A 12,283-nucleotide genomic window follows, 5' to 3' on the forward strand; every position below is an offset into this window, starting at 1 on the left:
TGAATGCATGAGATTGCATGGTCTCCTACAGTCAGGCACTCACCTTTATTCTAGGATCATACACACGAGTTCTTACATTTTTAAAGGGAGTTCCTCAAATTTTACTCAATAATCCATTTAAAAAACATGTCAATTGCTAACCATTAGTAAATAAATAGAGTTGTTTACACTCGTGTGTAGCTGTTGCTTAGGATCATGATAGACGTACAGGGTGCAGTATATGACATTGTACGTAAGATCATTATATACAATCCAATAATCAATTATCCAAGCATCGTTCGTGCTATAATTAGCTGGCCAGTTGATTAGAAAGAGACAATATGAAACATAACCATGAAAGAAGCCCTTTATATAAAAACAAAATCATGTAATCTTTCTGGGATTAATATAAGATTCCATTACTTGTCCTCTCTTACCTTAATGTATAAACAAGATTTGCATTTTGACTTCTCTAACTTTGTTTATGTAAAGAAACGCTTTATGAAAAACATTAGTTAATTACATAACAAAATGATTTTTTCTCTTTATTTGAAGTTTATTGCGACTCATGCAAATCATAAGTTATCATTAATATTTGGATTTTTTTGTAAATTACCACCCTAAAATGTAACATGTGTTGAAATAACCAACCATTTTTGTTGAAATTAAAAATAACCACCCATATTTTACAAAACTGTAGGTTTTACTACCCCGACCTATACTCCGGCCAATTTTCCGAGCATGTGCCCCACAATTTCATTATGAAGAACCCTAATTTCCAATTCAAGTCAAATTGAGAATCAAACAACGATTACATCATTAAATTCCTAATAAAATACATTCCAAACAACAAATATCGTATAACTTGAATTCTACTTCATTAAACATTGCAAAATAACTAAAAAAAATAAAAATTAAGTGCGTTCTTCAATTATCTTGCTATACAATTGGTGTAAAAAAAATTTAAGTGTGTTCTTCAAAGGATTCACTTGTCAATTTGCAAAACTTGGAGTAAAAATTGGTAGAACTTGTGGAAAAAATGAAGAATTTTAAGTTTGGGAGTAGTTTGTGAAACAAGGGAGGAAATAAATCGAGAAACAACTGTTATAAAAAAAAAAACAGTCGTTATGAGGGGCCCATGCTCGGAAAACTAGTCGGAGTATAGGTCGGGTGGTAAAACCTACATGTTTTGTAAAATATGGGTAGTTATTTTTAATTTAAAAAAAATGGGTGATTATTTCAATACATGGTATATTTTGGGATGGTAATTTACAAAAAATCCTTAATATTTTATAAGATTAGTACATGAATTGAATTTTGTTCATGTCTATTGGTTTTTACTTGTATAAGATCCGTGATGAGTAACACTTAAGGTAAGAAATCTATCTACTATCTTATGCATTGATGTACTTAGCTTCTTCATGTACTTGATGTAAAAATGAAGGATAGTTTTTATAAATTAATCTGTTTTAGATTAATCGCTACACTGCACTGCATATAGTTTAAGAAAATATATATAGGTATGTGAAATAAATTGAGATTTTGTAACATAATGTGGGGTTATAAGTGAAATTTTTTTGTAAGATGTAGTTGTAGAGTTGAGTTAATTATGTTGTGTGAAATAGAAGAACAAGATTAGTATAAAAAGAAATGGAGCAATTATATTGGTGTTTCTTTTCCAATAAGGAAGTCCTTGCAATTAATCCAAAACAAATGAAATTAACAGTGTTACAATTAATCCAAAACATATGAAATCAATAGTTTTTCGGTTAATATGAAACACGATCTAATTTGAGTATTTATTTGACCTAATACGTGTTGAGAATTAATTTATATTTTAAATTTTCAATTCACCACATTAGCTTTGCCTTCATAGTGTTGAGAATTAATCTTCTTTTCTTCACAAGGGCACCGTTCTTGTGATTGAACAAAGCTATCCCGTGGCAGATTGATCATATTATCCTTCTCCTCAAGCTGGTGATCCGAAAGCTATATGTCCTTTAGTTAGTGGATAATAGGTACTCCCTCCGTCTCTAAATTAAAAGTTTATTTCTCTTTATTTTGTGAGTGATAAATGTTAGAAATAGACTTCTACGCAATTAAATCATAGAAACCGCCCCAAACTCTTCTACATTATGGGCAGGTCCACCAGACCACCGCCATCTTCATCATAACTATACAGCAGTAAACTGCAATCTCATCTTCAATTTCATAATCATCCTTCTATTATACTTGTATGATTTTAATACCATCATTTGAATTTATGCCAAAAACCCTAACTTTTCAATTTGCTTTTATCCACTTCCTCTTTATGTTCTGGGCCTCACATAATCCTGAATTTGTTATATATATGCCCCTTTTGATACCATTTGTTGCCCAAGGTTCATAGTGAGTTCACCATTTGATATGTTTGTTGCACCCACAAGGTGTTTGATGAAATGCCTAAGTTAGATATTGCTTCTTGGAATGCTTTGATTTTTTGTTGGTGTATTCTCTTTCAGCCTCTTCTCAATTGGGGCTTTGTATAAAGACTTATAATTGTGTGACTATGGATTGCAGGATTGGTTATGGTGTTTGCAATGAATGAGCCTGGAACATGGTCGAGTTCTGGAGTTTGCATTGCAAGCGCGGAACACGGACAGGGGATGGACTATGCATGCAGCTTTGAGAATGGAACACGGATGGCTGATGGAGTTTGCATTGCGGCAAATGAGCAGGGAACACAAATGGTACGGTTCTGGAGTTTGCATTGCAGCAAAGGAGAGATAAGTACTCACCATTCCCCCTCGTGTGTAGCGCATTTATAGGATCATGATACCTCCATTTTGTCTCTGAATATTATAGTTGATCACCACATGATTTACTCTGCAACCAGGGAATGCAGAAATTATATTAGCTGAGAGTTAGACATAAACGAAACAACGGATTAAAATAAGACATCATCTTGCAGGTTGTACTGGCTGTTGTATGACAAAAAATCCTGCAATTCGTTTCTTTAATTAATATCAACTACTTGTATAATGTAAGCAAAGTTCATCATAAACAATTCATGAGTTGGCTAGTTTGCTGTGAAGAGACAATATGAAACGAGCCCAAGTAAGAGCATGTTATCTCTCTAAGTCTCATTTAATATTTTGATTCCTTTTGTCTTCTCTTACTTTGGTATAAATACAGGCTGAAGAATGAGATATTCAACAACTCAAAACTTTCTTACAACTCTAAGCCTCTTAACAAACTTAAAAACAATATCAATATGGCTTCTATCCACACTCGATCTTTAAGTTTCCCCTCAAACTCTCACCCCGTTTCTGAGCAATTGGATCAACAATTGAACAGGTTGAGGTCTTCTCAAGCTGCTTCTACTTCATCCTTGACCACCAAACTTAGTGGTCTAAATGATTTATACAAATGTGTTGAAGAGTTTCTTCAACTACCCCAAAATCAGAAAACCGTATCTCAATCTCAACAAGTATTAGATGGATCTCTAAGACTCCTTGACATTTGCTCCACATCTCGGGATGTCTTGGCAATGACAAAAGAAAGTATCCAAGACATTCAATCAGTTCTTCGAAGAAGGTGTAGTGGTGAACTTGATATTACCAATGAAGTCGCTGCATATCTTAAAACAAGAAGAGCATCCAAGAAGACAATCAAGAAGTGCTTGAAAGATATGAATGCAGTTGAGCCGGTTGCCATTGAGAGCATGCTCAAGGATGTGCAAGCGTTGACTGCTGAAGTATTTAACTCCTTGTTGTCTTACATCGGTGGATCACAGAAGAGTAGCTGGTCTTTCTTTAGCCAAAGATCTGAGAAGAAAGCAGCAACATCCTTTGATGCTGTTGATGCTATTCTTGTGAAGAAAGTGAATGTTGATATGTCCCAACTAGTAAATTTAGAGTCAGAAATTCAAGAAATTGACGAAGTTTTGGAATCGTTGTTTAGGCATTTGGTGAAGACAAGATCAACTCTTCTCAATGTTCTTAGCAACTAGAATAGAAATTCATCCTTGTACAAAATTTTTTGATACGTGAATATACATACAAATGAATATACTATACATACAATTATCTCTAATTATATCTGTGTTCTTCAAGTTTATGCTTTCAATAATTCTTTCAATCACCCCAAAAGTCTCTTGAAACTTGACAAAATTTTTTGATACTTGAACATACTATACAAATGAATATACGACACATACAATTCTCTCTAATTATATTTGTGTAATTCAAGTTATCATACCAAATTTCTTGAAACCTGACTAAATTCAATTTGACAGTATGATGAGATTCATGATTTACATTTACTGAAGTCAATTATTAGATCGACATTGAAACTAATTATCAGTTTTTCTAAAATTACATTGTTAAAATAAGTTTCTTTTATGAATTATTATTAAAAATTTAATAATATATAAATACAATTTGTTTTTATTAAAAAAAGATTATGATTGAAGCTCCATATTAAGATACCTACGCGTTGAATCAATTCATATATTCGTAGCTAATTAGCTGTTAATATTCAATGTGTCTGTAGAAGTTTAAGAGTATATATTATAGTAAGGGCTTTCACGAATGCATAATATAGCATGTTCTCCTGCAATCAGGCAGTATCCTTTATTCTTGGTTCAAACACACGAGTTCTTACATTTTTTTAATAAGAGAGAGAGGGATTGAGATATTTATTCTTCTATTGGAATTTTGCTCAATCTATTTAAAATATATGCCAATTGATCCTGAAATGGTGTAAATTCTACTCGTGCGTAGCTGTTGATCTGCTGTTGCTTCGGATCATGATGGACTTACAAGGAGCAGGATATATATATGACATTGTATGTACGATACAAATATACAATAGTATCAATATCCGAGTTTAGTTCGTGTTATAAATAGCTGGCTAAACAATATCATCTTACGCACTAGAATTGATCATACTGATACTAATTTGAATTAAATAACGTGCTAAGTAGTATATGAAATTGTATTATTATGGATTAGTTCAAATTAAATTTTCAACTATGGCTTTATCTGAGTATTGTGTAATTATGGTGGAAGGTTTTAATTCATTGATTTCAACAAAAATGAATCTTAATTAATTTCTCATAAAATGGGTTTTTTTTTTTTTTTTTTTTTTTTTTTTTTTTTTTTTTTTTTTTAAAGACCCATAAGGGCGAGAGTGAGAATCAACAATCCTTAGAGAACGACCTAGAGGGCATTTTCATAGTCACTCTTTTAGTTTGGTAGGGCGAGATTTGTATCAAAGAGGCGTTTTAAATCACCATCTTGCTTTGAGCCTTATATATATTAATATATGTGAAGTATGTTGTAGTTAAAATCAACTGATGATCGGACGTCTTGTGTGTGGTTGGCCACTTATAAAGAACAAAGTAACCTATATAACAATGATCAAGTAACCCCTGTAATACTGATCGAGTAACCCATATAACACTTATATTATCAAGTAACCCTATAACACTTACGAAGTAACTCCTTTAATACTGACCTAATTAGCCCCTATTACACTAACGAAGTAACCCCGATGATGACCTGCCAAATATAATAATTTGTGTTAACCTTGAATTGTAGTTCCAAAAATCTTAGATGTGATATTTATACAATATAACATTATATGTTCAGAAAAGCAAAAATAAGAATAATGCTTACGAAAGGGAATGAGAATACCTAAACTACGACCTATCTTTGTCCCATATCGTAATTATTCTTTATGATTTACTGGTTTATATAAGATATACAACAACTGACAATCGCTCACCTACTAAAGGTGTGTAGCAATCTCAAAATTGAATAAGGCGGCCCTTTCATGTTGAAAGAGTTAAGGTAAGGCCATCCTTAAAAGATGGACTAGTTTTTTGTTAAATTTTTTGGAAAATTTGTCTAAAATCATCTTATTCAAAACAAAGTGAAAAACCATCTTATAATTTTATTTTATTTTATTTATTTATTATTTTTTATTTTTTATTTTTTTTTTGTCAAGACACACCTGTTTTAATTTTTTTTTTTTAATCAAGTCCCACCACTCCCCAGATTTCGATAGTTGACTCATTTTACCGGCGTTGACCAAGCATGTGTAAGTCAATTGACCAACTAAACCAATATCAATAATCCGAGCATCGTTTTGTATTTTAAATAGGTTGCCAAACAATATATTAAGCACTATGTTGTAAGGTTTTGATGATTGTGAACAAATGATGATTATCTAACTAATATGTGTATTGAGGTGTACATGAACAAGTCATGAAGCATGAAGATGATTGAATACAGGTTAGGTCATCATTGAAGATGGTTCCCTACATACAATGTATGGATCGTGCTTGAGTTCTTTAGGGGAACACAAAGAGAAGAAGTCTAAAACGTACAAACATATTGTTAGACTTTACATGCAGTTCCTAAGAAGAATGAGAAGGTGTTCTTTGCAAGGAATGAGCAACAGTTCCTGAGGGGGAACAAGAAAAGAGAAGTTCCTTCACGGGAGTAGAAGCTTCGGAGTAGAAGTTTCATCAGAGAAAAGAAGTTCCTTAACATAAACAGAAGCATCAGAGTAGAAGTTTCATTAGAGAAACATGAAGACAAAAAAATAGCAGTATATTTTTCTAGGAATCATGTAAGTATGTTGGACAAGAGAAATTGTCTGGAACAAGCCTAAGGAACTACATTGGAACTTCAGTCGGTAAGGAACTTAGTGTTGATGACCAGTAAGTTCCTTACTAGTCAGTTTAGATTTCGTTTATAGAAGGAACACGAATTTGCACAGTACTAGAAGTCAGTTTTTCACATTAAATAGTCATTGCACTATGTTTGCCTACTTTATAGGAAGTTAGTTTTGACTTGGTATTAATATTTCTTAATAGATTTTATTTTATAAAAGATAAGTTTTTAAAATAAAATCTGATTTTCTTTTAGTCAAAAGATAACTTATTTTCCTAGTTTCTAGGGATTTAGTTTTCTCATAAACTAATTTCTAAAATGATTTTATTTTATAAAACAAAGTTTTAAAAATAAAATCTTGTTTTATTGTAGTCAAAATCGTGGGAAAAAGATTTTCAAAATGGTTACCTTAAAAGAAGGAGTTTAGTTGAGATTTTGTTTGTTAAGGAACAAAATGAATCTGGTCTATATGTGAAGTTAAATTAATGATCGAGTTAGTTATTTTAACTTATCTTCTTAAAGAATTATGTTTTAAACTCCTATCTTTTCTCATAAACTAATTTCTAAAATGATTTTATTTTATAAAACAAAGTTTTAAAAATAAAATCTTGTTTTATTGTAGTCAAAATCGTGGGAAAAAGATTTCAAAGTGGTTACCTTAAAAGTAGAAATTTAGTTGAGATTTTGTTTGTTAAGGAACAAAATGAATCTGGTCTATATGTGAAGTTAAATTAATGAACGAGTTAGTTATTTTAACTTATCTTCTTAAAGAAGTATGTTTTAAACTCCTATCTTTTAGCACAAGGACTTGGTCGCCAAGGAACTTGTGGCTGGAATTTGTAAAACGTGATGATTGCTTTTCTAAGAAAAAGGAGGTTATTGAGCAAGTCGTGGAGCAACTAATTGACCCATTATTGTTTCTTATTATCAGGATTAGTTTTCTATTCGTGGGCCTAAAGATTCGGACCACTCCTGATCATAAGGAACATGGGCAGTTAGTGGGTTTTCTAAATCTTCTATAAATAGAACGTTTTAATTATTTTCAAATTGTCTGACTTTAGAGAATCATTCCATATAGTGTCTCACTTAAGTGGAATAGTTATTCATAAGAAATATATTATGTCTTCCATGTTGGTGAGTCAGTTCCTTTAGGTTCCAAGTTCCTTACATGTCTCAAAGTGTCTAACATATTAGTTTCGTACATCTATCTTTCATATGTATTTGAGAAATGTTCAAGGGTTTGAGTGAACTCTTGTATTGTGGAATTTATAAGGGTTTGAGTGAACTCTTGTATTGGAGAATTGGGAAGTTTGAGTGAACTTCTATTTGTGAGAAAGAGAAGAGAAAGAGAAGTAAGAAAGAGAAGCGAGAAAGATAAAGAGAAGTGAGAAGAGAGAAAGAGAAAGAGAAGAGTAACAAGTTAAGTCACTTGTTCCTCGGGGCTTTGGGTTCGTTGAAGAACTCAAAGTTAGAGTCTTTAGTTTGTAATAGGATCATTTTCCTTATTCTAGTAAAGATTCTTTTCCTAAAATCCCAAATGGTCGTGGTTTTTCTCCTTGATTAGGGCCAAGGAGTTTTCCACGTAAAAATCTCTCTTGCACTTTTAATTCCTTTAGCTAACTTAGTTTTATTTCCGCAAAAAGTTTGACAAGTCTGTCATACAACAATTCAACCCCCCCTTCTTGTAGTATTCATTGAGACAACACACTATAATTTTGATCATATGATTAATATATTTAAAACTAATACTAATACTAATTTGAACTAATTGACCTAGCTACTATGTAGTTTATGAAATCATATTAACTATTATTGAGTAATTAAAATTCAATTTTTAATTTTACTTTATCTGAGTATGTAGTTATGGACATTTGGTGGAAGAATTATTCACTACTCCGTAATATCAACAAAATGAATCTTAATTTCTTAAACAATGGGATGAATTTTCTGCGTTATAATTTTATTTTTTTTTGAAGAAATGTGTTACTCGTGTTTTAATAAGTGTTACAGTTTGACCAAACACGTATGTCGAGACACTATTTGGACCATTAATTTATCCAATTATATGTTAGTAAAATCATAGGAAATTTTATAATATGAAAGTATACATTATAATGAATCTAACAATATATTATACAATAACATTTGTTTTTAATATATTGGTAAATTAATCAAGTCAAAACCATTATGTGAATAGTGAAAAAAGTCAAAGTGCAATACTTATTAAAACACGAAGGGAGTATAACTATTTAAGGTGTGGGTGAATGCGTAAAATTTTAACAGAGGGAGAAAGCATCTTAATTTACCTTCGGTGTTAAAACAACGACCTGAAGAGGGAGATTCCTAATTTAATAGGCGACATTTATATGTAAGAGGTGATTCAAATCGCCTTCTTTGAGATTGTATCTTGTAGTGATAAAATTGAATGGATTAGCAACTTCTTGTTATTGTTGGCTAGTGGTTGAGTGATTACAAACAAGAGCTGATTTTGGTAGTGGTAAATGGCGGTTGAAGGTAGACATGATGATTAGATTGATTTTTGGGCTATGTATAGGTTGAGGCCATACTAAATCCTCCCAACTACAAACAAGTATTAATACCTACCAGCGAAACAAATTGAAGGAAGATGAGATTGAATCGTTGTTTCTAAACATTTAGAAGTAATTTTTATACTACCTCCGTTTCATATTATTTGCAACGATTTGACATAAAGTAGAAAGAAAAAATGTCTAATCATTTCGAATAATATGAAACGGAGGTAATATTTAGATACAAAAAAATAACGAGAGTAACTTAACGATATTGTATTTGATGTCCCATATCGTTATTATTCTTAGTAATTTACAACTTTATTTATAGATATGTAACAATTAATGAACACCCACCTACAATAGGTGGGTAGCAATTTCAAAAGAGATGATTTGTCACTATCATGTTGGAATTGGAAAAATTAATGGCGAGCCATTCGTAAAGGATGGAATAGTTTATTGTTAAAATATTTTTTGCTACAAATATTGTTAAGATTTCTTCAAACTCTACTAACAAAATATACTCAGCCTACCCTATGTCACTTTATAATGATGTCTTGACAAGTCGTAAGATTTAGGCTAATCTTCAACTTATGAGAATGAGTATGTTTTTTTTGGGTCTCATTACTCTCCTATAAAATTATCCCCAAATCCAAGCATTATATTGGGTAGCCTGCACCAATTGTTCGACTTGTAGGCTCAGTTCAACAGTTCAAATTCATCAACCAAAACCCCAATATATGAATTCAATGCCATCATTTGAATCTATCTCAAAACCCTAACTTTTCAATCAACTCGCTTTTATCCATTTCTTCTCCATCTTCAATTCTGAGACTCGCAAAATATCGACTTTCATATGTGTGGGCGCTTTTGATACATTAGTTGGCCAAGGTTGAGGATCATACCATATATTTGTTGTTCCATCGCCGAGTTTTGGAAAGTCTACAAGGTGTTCGATGAAATGCCTAACTGAAATATTGCTTCTTGAAATGCTTCGATTTTTGGGGCAATGTAATGGGATGATTCCTAATGAAAAATCCTAGAGCTGTTTCTGCCTCTCGAATGGGGGCTTTGAAGAGAGAATTATTAAGTTTTCATTATATTGCTGCGATTGAGCGAAGAATGAACACGGACGGATGATGAAGTTTTCATTGCAGCAACTGAGCGAGGACCACGAATGGGTTATCGAGTTTTTATTGTAGCGAAGGACAGATAAGTACTCGTCGTTCAATTCCCACTCGTGTTCAGCGCATTTATAGGATCATGATACTACATTTTGTCGCGAAAATTTTATTGTTGATCAATACTTAATTTACTCTGAAACTTGGTGATGCAGAAAACACATTGGCTGGGAGTTTAAAGACATAAAGGGAACAACTCTAAGGAGCTTGATTAAAATAACACCACATCTTGTAGTGTTGTACTGGTTGTTGTATAACATAATATCCTGCAATTCATTTCTTTAATTGATATCAAGTTGTATATAATATTAACACAATATATCATCATCGATCGATTTGTGAGTTGGCTAGTTTGTTGTGAAGAGACAATGTGAAACAACCCCAAGTAACATCATGTTCTCTCTGAGTCCCATTTAATATTTTGATTCTTTTTGTCTTCTCTTACTCTGGTATAAATAGAGGCTCGAGAATGAGATATTCAACAACTCAAAACTTCCATCTTTCAACTCTTAAGCCCCTTAACAAAGCTAAAAAAAGATATTTAAAATGGCTTCCATCCATACTCGATCTTTCAGTTTCCCCTCAAACTCTCACCCTGTTTCTGAGCAGTTGGATCAACAATTGAACAGGTTGAGATCTTCTCAAGCTGCTTCTACTTCACCCCTTTCAAGCAAACTTAGCGGCCTTAATGATTTATACAAGTGTCTTGAAGAGTTTCTTCAACTGCCCCAAAATCAGAAAACCGTATCTCAATCTCAACAATTGTTGGATGGATCTCTTAGACTCATTGACATTTGCTCAACATCTCAGGATGTCTTGGCAGTGTCAAAGGAACAGATCCAAAACATTCAATCAGTTCTTCGAAGAAGGTGCAGCGGTGAACTTGACATTACCAATGAAGTCGCTGAATACCTAAAAACAAGAAGAGCATCCAAGAAGACAATCAAGAAGTGCTTGAAAGATATGAATGCAGTTGAGCCGGTTGCCATTGAGAGCATGCTCAAGGATGTGCAAGCGTTGACTGCTGAAGTCTTGAACTCCTTGTTGTCTTACATCGGTGGATCACAGAAGAGTAGCTGGTCTTTCTTTAGCCAAAGATCTGAGAAGAAAGCAGCAACATCCTTTGATGCTGTTGATGCTATTCTTGTGAAGAAAGTGAATGTTGATATGTCACAACTAGTAAATTTAGAGTCAGAAATTCAAGAAATCGATGAAGTTTTAGAATCATTGTTTAGGCATTTGGTGAAGACCAGATCAACTCTTCTCAATGTCCTTAGCAACTAGAATAGAAATAGTCCCTGTACAAAAAATTTTGATACTGTGAATATACATACAAATGAATACACTATACATACAATTTTCTCTAATTATATTTGTCTTCTTCAAATTTATGCTTTCAATCATTTAAAAAGACTCTTGAAACCTTACAAAATGGAGGGTAACAACAATATTTGACAGTTTAATGATGAGATACATCATTTACTGAAGTTAATTACTAATTACTGTATGGTTAATTCTAATACAAAATTGTAGGGTTTACAAAAAGTATCTTTGAAGAAATATAAATAAATATTTTTTTTTTCACTAAAATAAAGAGATTATGATTGAACAATGGTTGATTACCAGAATGACTCCATGTGTACATACGCTTTGAACTGACTTCTGAATTAATAGCTAATTAGCTGTTAATATTCGATGTGTCTGCTGGAGCTAATTAAGAATAATATATTATAGCAAGGGTTTCCATATATGCATAATATAGCAATTAGCATGGTCTCCTGCAGTCAAGCACTCTCCTTTATTCTTGGTTCATGCACACGAGTTCTTACATTTTTTAATGTACGCGGGGTTGAGCCGTTGAGATTCCAATTTATGGATAAATGGTGTGAATTCTACTCGTACGCACAGCTGTTTCTTCGGATCGTGATGCACT

At 32.5% G+C, this 12,283-nt stretch overlaps 2 protein-coding genes across 2 annotated transcripts; both read left to right on the forward strand.

Moving 5' to 3' along the window:
- The first annotated feature begins 1,177 nt into the window (after positions 1-1,177).
- Positions 1,178-3,970, forward strand: LOC145575754 (uncharacterized). The gene is made up of 3 exons (XM_081633562.1): positions 1,178-1,181; positions 2,539-2,713; positions 3,154-3,970. The coding sequence occupies exons 1-3, from the start codon at positions 1,178-1,180 to the stop codon at positions 3,968-3,970; spliced, it is 996 nt and encodes a 331-aa protein (XP_081489688.1).
- Positions 3,971-10,896: 6,926 nt separating this feature from the next.
- LOC145575755 (uncharacterized) lies at positions 10,897-11,634 on the forward strand. The gene has a single exon (XM_081633564.1). The coding sequence runs from the start codon at positions 10,897-10,899 to the stop codon at positions 11,632-11,634; it is 738 nt and encodes a 245-aa protein (XP_081489690.1).
- Positions 11,635-12,283: the final 649 nt, after the last annotated feature.

The sequence above is a fragment of the Chenopodium album genome, chromosome 13 (assembly GCF_948465745.1).
Source record: "Chenopodium album chromosome 13, dcCheAlbu1.1, whole genome shotgun sequence".
Lineage (NCBI taxonomy): Eukaryota > Viridiplantae > Streptophyta > Magnoliopsida > Caryophyllales > Amaranthaceae > Chenopodium > Chenopodium album.